The following is a 13,866-nucleotide window of genomic DNA, read 5'->3' on the forward strand; positions in this document are numbered from 1 at the left end:
ACCTGAGATGAAGGGAGGTTTGGAGATCAACAGTCCAGGATAGGGCAGCCCCACAATTCAGGCATCTGGTGGGCTCAGATGTTGGCAGGATGCTGATACTAAAATGAGCCAGGAAGCCAGTACAGGTAGCATACTGCCTGTGTACCCTCTCTGTGGTTCTTTATGCCACCATGGCTTCATTATATAGCTGTACCCTAGCAACCTAATCCAATCTGATCACCCCCTAAAGCTTCTGCCTTCAGATATCCTACAAAAGGCTGAGTTATACCTTCACTGTTACTTTATCAGCCATTCATTCTTTACCCGTTAATATAAGACTTTGAGGTGTAAATGTTTGTAAGAGTTTAGGGAGCCAAATTTTATTCAAAACAAAACAGAGACTTCTGGGTGGGTAGACATGTTTGCCCAAACCAGTATTATTTAAACTTTCAGAAGCTTTTTCATTGTCAAATGTATTATGTATACAGAAGGGTACACGTGCAGTACAACTTAAAAACACTTGTAGGGGCTGACATATGATGTGGGTTAAGCTACATCTTTGCAATGCTGGTATCCCATACTGGAGTACCAGTTCCAGTCCTGGCTACTCCCTGTCCAATCCAGCTTTCTGCTAATGTGCCTGGGAAGGCAGCAGATTATGGTGTAAGTATTTAGAACTCTGCCACTCCTATGTGAGACCAGGATAAATTCCTGGCATCTGGCTCCCGCCTGGCTCAGCCCTGGCTATTTCAGGTACTTGGGGAAGAGAACGTGCTTATGGAGGATTTCTTTTCCTTTCTCTGCTGCTGTATGTTAAAATAAATGTTAAACTGAAATAGAACAGAGACCTGCGTTGTTGCCAGCATGTTAAGCTACTGCCAACAACACCAGCATCCTATATATGTGCCAGTTCAAGTCCCAGTTCCTACCCAACTCCCGGAAAATTAGCAGATGTCCCAAGACCTTGGGCCCTGTACTCCTGTTGAGACCAAGATGGAGTTACGCGTTTGTGGCTTTGGGCTGGCCCAGCCCCAGCTGTGGTGATCTTTTGGATCGTGATCTAGTGATCCTTCTGTGTAATTCGGCCTTTCAGATAAACAAAACAACCCTAAAAGAAGCCTTGCATATCCTCTGCTTAGCCTGCGCTGGGGCATGAGCACTGTCAGAAGTCCCTCGTGGGCTTCCTGACCGCACTCTCCCTACAGGAACTCTAAACTGTTAATCGTTGTTGCTATTAGTTACATCTGTCTTTAGCAAATATTTCTCATTTTCATAACATAGGTATATGGATTTACATGTTTATATTTATTTACTTTTTTCTTCCGTGAAGATCCTGGGACAGCTCTCATAAACTTTTTTTTTCACATTTTGGATTTTAAATAATTGCTTGCTTAGAAATCTTGTTTCTTAGCCCTCTTATTGCCTGTGAACTCAAAGTTAATGCCAGTCCTTGATTAGATTAGATACAAGCTTCTGTACATTTAAAAAAATTCTGCTACTAGGTCTCCTAGTTGGGTGACAGGGACCCAAGCATTAGGGCCATCTTCTGCTGTTTTCTCAGTGTATCTACAGAGAACTGGATCAAAAGCAGAGTAGCCAGGACTCAAATCAGTTCTCTAATATGGATGCTGGCATTGCAGGTAGTGGCATAACGTGCTGCACCACAGTGCCAGCCCCGACTTTTAGATACACACATTCGTGACAGAGTAACGGACAGAGAGCTCTTCCATCCCCTGGCTCACTCCCCAAATGGCCACCATGAGCAGGCTGTACATGGGTGTCAGGGACCCAAGGACCTGGGCCATGTTTTGCTGCTTTCCCAGGCACATTAGCAAGGAACTGGAACTGCAGCATCTGGGACTGGAACTGGTATTCTTATGGGAGGCTGGTATCACAGGGTACGTCTGACTCACTGTATCTCAGAGCCAACCCCTGCTACCTAAGTTTTAATACATAATAGACTATTTGCTCATTTTCCTTCTAAAGTGAATATCATGCTATATTTTATCTGTGAAGATATTCATTGTTTCCTAAAGTGTTCTTTTACCATCACCACTCTGTTCTAAATTCCAATTCTTGGGTTACTCTGGCTGAGTGTTTCATGTCCAAAGCTTTCTTGTAGAGTGGTAATGACCCCCACTTTATGGAAGGGCACCTGAAAAGCTTTTTGGAAGTATGGTAGACTCACCACTATAGAGAAACTGGTAACTGAAGAGCTATTAAGTATTTAGAATCTACAGGACTTTCCCCATACAGCAATTGATTTGGTGCAGAGACTACTCTGAAATCCTTTCTGGAACATGTAAGCTTAGCAGTTAACATTTTGGGGAGGAAGAATATAGCCATTTTATTTTGCAAAGCAGTAATTTGATCCCTTTTAGTCTTAGTTTTGCTTAAAAATAGCTGTTTCCTTGAATAAGTGTCAGCTCTCTAAATGCCAAGTTTTCTCATCTGTGAGTGAGCTAAGATCTAATGGAGGACACATCAGCCCTACCTTATACAGGGTGGGGAACCTTGTTCTGCCAAGGGCCATTGAGAAATTTACATCATTTGTAGGTCACACAAAATTATAAAAATTAACCCACTATAGATTTATTGTGTTTTATGTCCCACCTATGGTTGTCTTTGCAAGGCCAGATAGACTGAATGACTTATGGGCCTTATATGTCCCCACTCGGGCACATTTTTCCCCTCGGAAGAGAGTAATGTATGTTGTATTGTCAAAAAGAGATTTGGAAGGCTGACCTCCAATTTGTTAAAGGTTAGTTAACAACCTAAGATGATGCTTGCCAATCTGCTTCACTCCGTGTGGACAGAAAGTCAAACTACATCCATCAAGTCCTTTACATGGTGCTCAGCGAGTAAGATTTTTTTTTTAAAGATTTATTTATTTTTATTACAAAGTCAGATATACAGAGAGGAGAGACAGAGAGGAAGATCTTCCGTCCGATGATTCACTCCCCAAGTGAGTGCAACGGCCGATGCTGAGCCGATCCAAAGCCAGGATCCAGGAATCTCTTCCAGGTATCCCACACAGGTGCAGGGTCCCAAGGTTTTGGGCCATCCTCAACTGCTTTCCCAGGCCACAAGCAGGGAGCTGGATGGGAAACCGGGTTTCCAGGATTAGAACCGCCAACCATATTGGATTCTGGTATGTGCAAGGCAAGGACTTTAGTTACTAGGCTACCGCACCAGGCCCCAAGATTATTTTTTTAACTGCTAGTTCACTTCTCTAGTGCCTGCAATAGCCATGTGAGCCAGGCTGACGCTAGCTGTATCCTGGACTTCCACGCCAAGTGGCAAGGGCCAAGGCTCTGGAGCCATTTTCTGCCTTTCCTTGTTATTAGCAGGAAGCTGGACTCGAAGCAGAGTTGGAATGGAGTCAGGGCAAGCTCTGGCAATCTTTTTTTGCTCAACCTGCATTGCTAATCCCCAATTCAGAATATGGAAGTCTATTTCATCTAGATATTTCACTAGTTGATTCTTTTTTTATTCTAAAATGTCTTCAGAGAAAAGGATCTTTGCATGTCGTTTTAGTGTTACCAACTTGAACATTAATTTTCATACTTTCCCTCCTATTTAGGGACTGGTTTGGCTGAAAGACAAAGAAGCGACACACTGTAAACTCTGTGAAAAAGAATTTTCACTTTCAAAAAGAAAGGTAAGGGAGGTAGACACAGTCCAAAAATATCGTGCTAAAATGTTTTTGTTTTAATCATAGTCCTTCCTTTTCCATTTAATAGCACCACTGTAGAAACTGTGGGGAGATTTTTTGTAACGCCTGCTCTGACAACGAACTGCCTTTGCCTTCTTCACCAAAGCCAGTGCGGGTCTGTGATTCCTGTCATGCGCTGCTCATTCAGAGATGCTCATCTAACCCGCAGTGACACTCCAGGACCAAACCCACCTACAGGATCATGTATACAAGCTGTCCAGACAGCCTTTCTTACGCAGCTTTCAGCCAGGTAGTTAACTGGGGTAGTTGAGCTACTTATTCAGCTCATGGCCATTATAAATAGGATGATTTCCTGAATTCTGTTACTCAGAATTTTCAACAAAGCATGCTTTAAACAAGATTGGCTAAATTATTAATGTAATCATGTAACCCTTATCTCCTTGCAAGGTCAGATAGAATAGATAACACACCCTTGCCTTATCTTCTGAAAAGGCCTTTTCAAAAATAAGGCTTGTTTTGTCCTAGATTGTCACATTGATATGACGGTGCCTGCGATTCTCTAATGCACTTTAAAGCTTCACAGTTTTGAAACTGGAAAAGCATCAATCTTAACGTATTAATATTCAATCCAACACGTTTTCCAGTTATCTTGGTGTATAGCTCAGCTCCATTTGCACTGTTTCCTTCTTTGCCTCTTGTGCACTCACGAAGGCCATTCAGCTTACCCTACAAATTCTTGTGCTTGTGGTATCTTTCCGGTACACTGAGCTAATCTTTTCTCAGTTGTCCCCTTGAAATCCAGAACAAGGTGTACAAACCATTATCTTTTTACCTGAAGTTACTTTCCACATACAGACTTCCCCACATACAACTGCCTTTTGCACTAAATTACCACTATTTTTTAAGTGGCAGATTTCACACTTCAAAGATGAAAACCCTCTTCCAGAAAACAGTGTCTGGAATAGCAGGGGCAACAGGCTCCTTGCTGATTCTTTCCTTTAGGTGTTAAAAGTGAGGGAAAGAACTTTCCTTTGATGTGATCAGAGCTTGACTCATTCAAAAATCTATTACACTTCCTTTAGAGAAACTTCATTAACATTCTATTGTAATGGTCTAACACTGCCACAGTATGTGTACAGTAAAATTAATTATGTCCGCCAAGCACCTCTGTGCCAGGGTTTTGAAAGAGGGTTCTGCTCTACCATAAAACGCATTCTATATAAGCTGATAGAATGAACACAAACCCAATGACACTACTTATAGCATTAATACGAAGTTGATCTATAAAAACTGTTACCTCTGGATAATCATTTTCAAAGCATCCATTCAGGCTCCTATTCTTGTATGTTCCATGCATGTATTTATTCCCTGGGAGCATTCCATTAATGGTTACTTAGTTACTGCCTTTTCCCCCAGAGTAGGATGGTCTTCTCCTGAGAACTACTTTCACTAAAATTTTGTTTTCTAAACTGCCAAAGTGTGAACTCAGTATTTTACTCTATTTTCTCTAGAACCTGTAAGTTTCTAGTCAGTTTTTGAGATAGTAACTTCAAATAAATTGAACACAGATTTTGATGGTCTTTCTTGAACAGTATTATCAGGATGGCCTCAAAAGACAGGTATTCTTAGGAACTTTTGTATCAGTGAATGAGTGAGTACTTTTATGATTACATAAAAGATCAGCATAAATAAACTATCTAATTTTAGTTTAAATTCTAAATAATTTCATTCTAAATGATGAAAAAACATTTTTAGTTGACTTTTTCATCGCAGAAAATTCTTGTCATTGATCTTGCATTTTTTTGAAGGCACTTTTTCTAAGTCACTTTAGTTTTAGATTACTTTAAAACCGTATATACTAATCTTGGACTATTCTGTAATGAAACTTGGATTATAAATTTTAAACACTAACTTCAAAACAGATTTTACATGCCATTTCCTCTCCTAGCCAGTATTACCACAATGCTATCATGGTGCCAAGGAATTGCAATTGTAATTCTAACCTGTATTTTAAAAACAAAATGTGAATTTTATAAAGTATTAAATAAAGATTTGAAAAAATTAACTCATTTTAGAATGGCAAGCTTCATTTTAATTTTTTTTTTAATTGGAAAGTTAGACATACAGAAAGGAATGACAGAGGAAGATCTTCCATCCGTTGATTCACTCCCAAAGCAGCCGCAACAGCCGGAGCTGAGCTGCACCAATCCAAAGCTCCCTTTGGGTCTCTCACATGGGTACAGGGTCCCACGGCTTTGGGCTGTCCTTGACTGCTTTCCCAGGCCACAAATGGAGCTGGATGGGAAGCGGGCCACAAGATTAGAACTGGTGCCCATATAGGATCCCTGTGCGTGCAAGGTGAGGACTTTAGTTGCTAGGCTACTGCACTGGGCCCAATTTCTTAAGATTTTAAGATAATACTAGAAAAGTAAAAGCTCATGTGAATTGAAAAAAAGGAAGGTATTTCATGTTAATGTTTGAATATCCTGGGGTGGGACGGGGTGGCACTAAGAAATCTAAACTTGTCATGAAAAGCTCCAAATAAGCTATCCTGTCTGCTTTCCTAACCCAGAAACTATCTGAGGAAGTCACTTTGTGTTAATGCAATCTTCTGTTACACAAAATACACAGTACTTTGTACTATCTGATGATCAGTAACTGACACAAAGCATTCCAGGACACCGTATTATCTCCCACATTGACATTTATTACATTAACATTTCTAGCAAAAACAAGTAACAAGTTCAATAACTGAATATTCACATTGACAATTTCATTTTGATCCATTAGCCAATTTGGGAAAAAAAGGTATATTGACCAAGGAGATTAAAATTAAAAAGCACCTTTTCCTTGCTACATAATAAACTAAGACGGGCAGGTATCAGATGCAAAGCCAACCGCAAGGTTCTTTTACTTATGACATGGACTTCCCTTACATTTGCTTAACGTAGTCATTTATACAATTATTTAAAGATTTGGGCAGCAGACTGAAAATACATCTGACAATTCTGTGGAATTCAACAATCTTAGCTTTCTAAAACAACTTGAATTAACAATCATCAGGTTTTAGAAGCATTTCTTGTAATTCAGTCAAGTGCTGAGGGGATTTTTATCTCAACAGGTAGGGCTAGTATCTAACTTCCAATCTTCCCATCCTCAGGTAACACAATTTTGAGTGTTCAGAAACCCAGGTACCTCTAAGGGACCATCAACATTTCAGAGCTATGTTTGATAAATGACATTTGAGAAAAAGAATATAGAATTTAGCTGATTTTATACTTTTGATGCCACTTAAATTCCTCTTTAGGCTTTATATATACAGTGTTGTCCAGGAGAAATTAAAGTTACACTAATTATTCTTTAAGCTCTATTCCAGATGTCTGCTTATTAAGACTTGCAGTTTATGCAGGGGTGAGCCATGATCCTTTAGTATTACACTAATACTACTTACTACTTGTATAGCTAATAGTAAAATACATCAACCCAAATCTTATGAAGGCAGCACATCCTTAGGAGTAACTAGTATATAAAAAGTATCAACATCAGTGGTTTGAATATAAAAATTTATTTCTTAAGTCAAAGTATGCAACAAATAAAACCTACAGAAAACAGATTTTCCCATCACAATCTGTTGCTTTACCAAATAATATTTTGAAAACACATTCCTTCAGTCATTATAAAGTTCTTAAAATACAAAAGAAATTTGTAAGAAAGTCTAGTAGACCAGATGCTGTTGTTAGGATTTTTCCTTGTGTATGTTGGTGATATTTTCAGTACATCCCACGCCATCCACCTCCGCTCATGCCACCTTGCCCATAGTAGCCGCCACTGCCTCCACCACCACGGCCTTAAAGAATACAAGCATTAAGAATCATTCAGCAGGAGGCACCTATGTACACTATTTTACAAATATCTGCAATCCAAGAGAACATATTAGATACTCACCATAACCTCCTAAGCCATCAGGAGTACCATAGCCTCCACTGTAATTGTTCCCCATTCCCATTCTTCCAACAGATCCGTATCCTCCCTGATTATCTTTACAAAAGAAAAACAAAAAAATTTAGAGAATGTCTGGTAATGTAGCTAAGATTTCTCATTTTAAAAACTTTACATACCCATTCCATCTCTGCCGTAGCCTCCCATGCCAGAGCCTCCCATGCCAGAGCCGCCTCCAGGAGTGGAATTCAAGAAGAGTTCAATGTATCGATGCTCTTTAAGAGAAAAATCAAGGGTAATAGGATAAAAGAATAGATCAACTCTATTAATAAAAGCTCCAAAAAGTTCAGTTTTATCAACAATAATTCATAGTACAAGCTGCCAGGAAGCCACTTGGGATCAAGTTAAGAGGTCAAATGGTTTTAAAGTCCCAGTGACTTCTAAGAATTCCCTAGTTTCACGGACGTTTTGCATTTATTTAAGCAAACAAGAAACTGACAAGATCACATCCCACAAACCACATAGCATGCCCAGGAAAGCACTTACGCATATTATTCTTATCTTTAGACATGGCAGCTACTGCATCTTCATGGGTCACAAACTCCACATCTGCTTCTCCTGTTGCTCTGCCGTCAGCTCCGATATCAATATGAACTCTTATTGGATTTAGTGGTGAAAAGAACTAAAAAGAAAACACTTAACTACTTTTTCCATTCAGATTCTGGGAAGTGAATTACCACATGTCTACATTTTCTCTGATTCATAAAAATAAACCCACCACTCTCTGTTGAAGGCTACTTCAATCAACCACAATTTCTAGGGATGTTAAGACTATACCCTACGAGGGATACTAAAGCTTAGTTCCTTGAAGGTATTTCAAAGTTGTTGTTTAGCCACTCAAGGCTGAAGAAAATGTATGTATCTGTGACTCAAAACAGATACTTGAACTCTACCTCAGTAACTCAAAGACAGGTTATTCAGCTTCTATCACAACTTAACCAGTCCTAATCTATCCTTAAAGAAAGTATGTGGAAATTCAGCCAACTTCTCAAAAGACCTGCAGTAACAGCAAAGTATGTTCAGCTTTGTAGGCTGCTGGGTCTCCAATGCAACCATTCAACATATGGGTACGACTGGACTTGGGCCAAGGGTTGACTACTGCTGACCATCCAAATAATGTGAAGCAACAAACCAAGTTACAAACCAAGGACAGCAGTAGCAACACTTTCCCATTTTTAACTCTTCTGTTTTTTAATTACTTCTGGCCTAGAATACTCACAAAACCACCATTATACATTAACTTTCAAAACAACAGAAGTAATATTCCAGTTATTACTACTCGCTATGGTCATCAGTTTTTTTCTCAGTGTCTTCATGCCTGCAATAGCAAGGGCAGGACTGGGCTATAGAGTTTGATGTGCAACCTGGGTGTTCCATATAGGTGGCAGGGACCTGAGTACTAACGCACCAGTAGAAGTTGGAGCCAGAGCTAGAAGGCAAACTCAGACAGTGATCATCTTTCTGATCAACTCCTCTCCTGCACTTCATTGGGTTTTATGAATGTAGCTTTTTGCCTGCTTGAATCTTGTGTGGGTCAGTACACAGTATACATCAAAACAACTACAGAAAAAAGTCAACTACTTACATATTCAAAGGATTTTTGACATTAGAGATTAAACTGTAAAGAAGATGGGGCCAATAAGAATACCTCAAAATTTAGACCCTGGAAGCCAATTTTGTGGTATAGTGTGTTAAGCAGCTACTGAGATGCCAGTTCTGATCCAGCGTCTCGCTGATGTGGCTGGGAAAGCAGCAGCAGACAGCTAAAAGTGCTTGGATTCCTGCCACCCATATGGAGACCCAGGGCAAGTTACAGGCTTTTGGCTTCAGCTTGAGCCCCAACTGTTGCAGCCACTTAGGGATTGAACAAACTAGGGGTAGATCTGTCTCTCCACCCTTCCCCCCAAACTGTCTTTCAAGTGAATGAATAAATCTTTTAAGAAAAAAAATTTAGACACAAGATGATTATAAAATCAGTAAAATTACTCACATTAGCAATGTCATTTTCAGTTGCACGGAAAGGCAATCCTCTCATATGTACAAAATGACCACCATGAAAACCTGAGCTTGCATCACCAGCTCCACCATAGCCATGTCCTCCCATACCTGAAAAATTAAAACTGCCATCAGATACTATATATACACATAGAAACGTATTCATATTTACAAGCTATAATTAAAATCCTAAATACAACTTTCATGTCATCTATATTACCATTCAACGCTAAAGCAAGGATTAAGATTCATCTCAGAACAAAAAATGTCTTTAATGTTTACCTCGTCCATCTCTCATTCTGTCATCAAAGCCATCATTTCCATAGCCATAATTATTATAGCCACCATAGTCATCAAAACCTCCATAGCCTGTATAATTTAAGGAAAAATATCTGTCAAGAAATCAACTTTATAACATTGAAAAACAAGTAAGCAGTTTAAATTCTTTTTTATTACAAGTTTGTAACCAAAACCCTTATTTAGTACATATGAAAAAGCACTTAACACTTGATGGAATATTTAACATCTTAAGAATAAATTTAGCCACATAAATTATTTCCATCCTTATGCAAATAAGTCAGTATCTTCATTTCAATTAATGTACACGTTTTCTAGGTGCCAATATGTGCATCAATCAAGTCCCACAATTGCAATGGGAATCTATTTTCATGAACAGGTTTTAAAACCCAGTAGGTGCTGAAATTACTGCCATTTCTGTATTTCTTGACAAAGTGTCAGGAATATTAAGAAAATGACAACAGAACCTGTGTTCATTAGATACACATACCACCATCATATCCATCACCTCCTCGTCGCATTCTGTCATACATACTTCCACGCCCAGCTCCATAATAACCCCCTCTTCCTCCTATTGGTCTATCATATGGTCCTGGTCGCTGTCCCAGCAATCTTCTTGGTGGATCATAAAATCCCTTGATTTCACTCCTGCTACTTCTGAAGATCTCAATATACCTATTTAAAAATGTTTTAAAGGTACAGGTTTCAGCATGGATGTATTAGAATAATTCAAATATGGGCAAAATACAGTCAGTTTTTCTACATCTAGATATACAACCCAATGCCTAAATACACCATAAGTTAACAATGTTTACACCTATGAACTTAAATAATTAAATATTTAAGTTTTAGATAGACAAATTAGTCATTGAAAACAATTCATAAAATGTAAATATTTGTTTCTTTTAGTATAATAGGTGTTTAAAGAAAACATGATTATACAAAAGTATCAAACAACATCCTACTGAATGGAAACAATTTTAATTTAAACAAACTATTAGCATTAATTCCCCACCCAAATCTGTAGTTTCCAAGTTAAATTTAGATAATTATCAATTGCTTTAAACTACCCCATAAAAATGTTATTGTTACATTACCCCCCCATTTAAGCAATAGTGACCCACAACCCCCAAAATAAAAATTTAACACCATCCCAAACTCTCCATCCCCACCTGTGCCCTATTCTTTCCTTGTGTTTCCCCAGAGCATTTTCTGCTATCTCCTTTGAAGCAAACTGCACGAAGGCCTCCCCTGTGCTTCTCCCCTGGTAGTCCATCGTCAATGTTATCCCATTTGGCACGATTTCCAACCCTTTAACCCAAGGACAAATAACCCCATCAAGGGGAACAGTGTTAAAGGCTGAAACATTCCCATCTGAATCAAATATTTAAAACAAGTCTAAACAAAACAAAACAAAAACAAAAAAAAGCTTAGTTTCCCATCACCCCATAATATAAACTTTTTCCAAATAGTATAAAGTATTTTTGCAACCAGTGTTTTAAAAAAAATTACACATTATTTAAAAGCCCACCTAAATTACAAATAAAATTATGCTCCACATGCTAATTCATGGTTTTTTTAATCACATAATTATTCTCAATGAAATTTACTGTACAATCAGATTTTTACATACTTTACACACTTTATATTGAATTTTAACTGGAGCACATTTCATATTTTAAGACATTTTCATTATCAAAGATTATCACAGTCAAACTTCAAAGTTATAAAATCAAATGAATTTAACAAACAAAAACTGAGAAATATATAATGCAAATACAAAATCAAAATACTACTAAACTTTGACTAATACTAGCGGTACCTTGAAAGAACTGAACTATTTCCTCTTTGCTGCAACCAAATGGTAGTCCGCGAAGTCGTACTGTCCCATCACTAGCGTCATTTGGACCATTATGTTTCATAACCCAATCCATCTCAATACGTTTGATTTAAATGCTATAAAAATAAACAAGCACATAAAGCAGTCAATCAAAACTTAATCTTGCCAGAAGTACTGAAGAGACTCCGCTCAGAGGCTCAGACAAGAAATGTAGCAGGATTAAGTGACTCTAACAACAATGCCACAACACAGTGGTACAGCATCTTCTATTTGCCAGCTGGGAAAGGACGGGGAGATCTGACCCCTCCTACCAAAAGGCACAAATTCCTGAAAACCTTCTTATGCGCTGCCTGTTTTTCAAAGAACTCACATAACTCCATCACCATAACATTCACATTATTTATTGTTGTAACACCAACTTCTGTTATACTCATCTTAGTCACACCTTTCAGATTTCATTGTTCACCTGAATATTTGTATGAATTCTTTAGAATGCAAACTGTTCAGAAGCTGCATAGGATACTACTGTCTACTCATGGACAATTCTACCTTCTCTACCTAAAACACCAAAAGCCAGTTTTTAAGTGAGTTTATTATTTTGGCTTTTAAAATTCAGACTAAGTGGCCATGCAGGATGAATGTGTTTTTGAAACCACCTATCATCTATAGAGGCCACTGGAGATGGCAAATAATCAGTTGACTCACTGCTTTAACTTCTTAATCAAATAGACTTACAAATTTCAAGAAAAAGGTAACATTCACATTCAAGTATCTAATGGTACAGTCCCTCTACCCACCCCCCAAAATGAAACTGCCCACCCACTTTCCTTCCACCAGGCAACCAACCATTGTTCTTTTTGAAATCCCAAGAGACTAATGCAGAAGTCCTTCAGCTGCAGGAACTTACCAGAACCTTACAAATGGCACTATGCAGCTGTAGGAATCCTACTCACCTGAATATTTCAAACCTTTCCCTTACCACCTCCTCCCCTGTAAACAAAACAGTTTGTTCACTTGATTCCTTTAGGGTTCAGGATCATATTTCATAGCAACAGCATTCATGAATGCTTAAATGTCACAGGATCTAATTTTCAGTCCAACTATCAAGTTATCATCTGCAAAGTATATAATTTCCTTTTTCTAGAGTTCATGTGTTTAATGTAAGCCATTCAGAAATTCTCCAAAATGCTTAAATACCCCTAACACGAGAAATACCCCTAACGTGAGGCCCTTCCAACACCTTTATCAATGCAAAAATTCTAGGTGCTAGAGATGAAGAGAGCCAAAATGGGAACACAAATTTGTAACTGGCATTATAGTTCATTCTTCTTAGACACACAAATAACTGGTATGAACTTTCCGAAGACAAGCCTGGGTTGAATCCTCCCTGTGTTGCCTCCCGTTGACCTAATCGCTGAGCCTACTCAAATGGGTCACAGCAGGAAGTACCTGTACCTCGCCGGACCAGGAGAATTACTTTTACTACTTCATCTGCCTCACAGTAAGCATTTGTTAGTTATTGAATTTGATAAAACCATGTTACACCACAAACATTATGAAATGAACCTTGAAGAACACACGATTCTGAGTCTTAAAAGGGAACAAGGACTGTTAAAATATAAACTTTTCCTGTAAAGAGAGGTCCTTATCAGTTTTGAAAAATGCTCTCAAGCTTGAAGCTCTCCACTATGTTGTTAAGTTCTCCCCTCCGCTCCCTAAAAACAGCATCAACCTAACAAGTCATTTCCTGTACAGAGGATTTGGGAACAGAAGGGAAAAAGTAAAAAGGATCTAACATCAAATATTTGTTCCCTAGGGGAAAAAAATCAAGAATTCTGTAAAGTCAAATTCATCAGTTCATGGTAGGCAGATCATAGTATTGTGCTTTTCCATCTTTTTTTGCTATTTTCAATTTAAGATTATAATTCAACATTAAGATTTGTACTCCAGCACCAAAAAAAGAAAGCTGTAATGGTAGCTCTTCACAAGAAAATTTTAGCAAGCAAACTAATTCAAACATATTTAATGGGTTACTTTAATATCTTTATAAAACTGTTAAACTATCTTTCTTGGCTTGAAG

General features: G+C 38.3%; 2 protein-coding genes across 6 annotated transcripts in view; one reads left to right on the forward strand and one right to left on the reverse strand.

Annotated features, from left to right (window-relative positions):
* The window catches only part of LOC121168277 (RUN and FYVE domain-containing protein 2-like), a 44,878-nt gene extending 40,524 nt beyond the window's left edge, over positions 1-4,354 (forward strand). Inside the window, exons 17-18 of the mRNA XM_040998204.1 lie at positions 3,563-3,640; positions 3,723-4,354. Of these exons, the coding sequence (XP_040854138.1) occupies positions 3,563-3,640; positions 3,723-3,866 (222 nt within the window). The 3' untranslated portion in view covers positions 3,867-4,354. The remainder of the gene's footprint in view (positions 1-3,562; positions 3,641-3,722) is intronic.
* Positions 4,355-6,341: 1,987 nt separating this feature from the next.
* On the reverse strand, positions 6,342-12,549 carry LOC121168276 (heterogeneous nuclear ribonucleoprotein H3). Of its 5 annotated transcripts, none has more exons than XM_040998201.1 (9): positions 11,769-12,549; positions 11,119-11,257; positions 10,482-10,621; positions 9,932-10,018; positions 9,645-9,760; positions 8,141-8,276; positions 7,774-7,869; positions 7,601-7,693; positions 6,342-7,502 (listed from the first exon to the last, which is right to left on the reverse strand). In XM_040998201.1, the coding sequence occupies exons 1-9, from the start codon at positions 11,878-11,880 to the stop codon at positions 7,426-7,428; spliced, it is 996 nt and encodes a 331-aa protein (XP_040854135.1). In that variant the 5' UTR covers positions 11,881-12,549; the 3' UTR covers positions 6,342-7,425. The 5 variants fall into 5 exon arrangements, with proteins under 5 accessions (XP_040854135.1, XP_040854134.1, XP_040854133.1 ...); XM_040998200.1 differs by having other exon boundaries at positions 10,455-10,621; XM_040998199.1 differs by having other exon boundaries at positions 10,437-10,621.
* Between the last annotated feature and the right edge of the window lie 1,317 nt (positions 12,550-13,866).

The sequence above is a fragment of the Ochotona curzoniae genome, unplaced genomic scaffold (genome assembly GCF_017591425.1).
Source record: "Ochotona curzoniae isolate NIBS_2020 unplaced genomic scaffold, NIBS_Ocur_1.0 patch86, whole genome shotgun sequence".
Classification (NCBI taxonomy): domain Eukaryota; kingdom Metazoa; phylum Chordata; class Mammalia; order Lagomorpha; family Ochotonidae; genus Ochotona; species Ochotona curzoniae.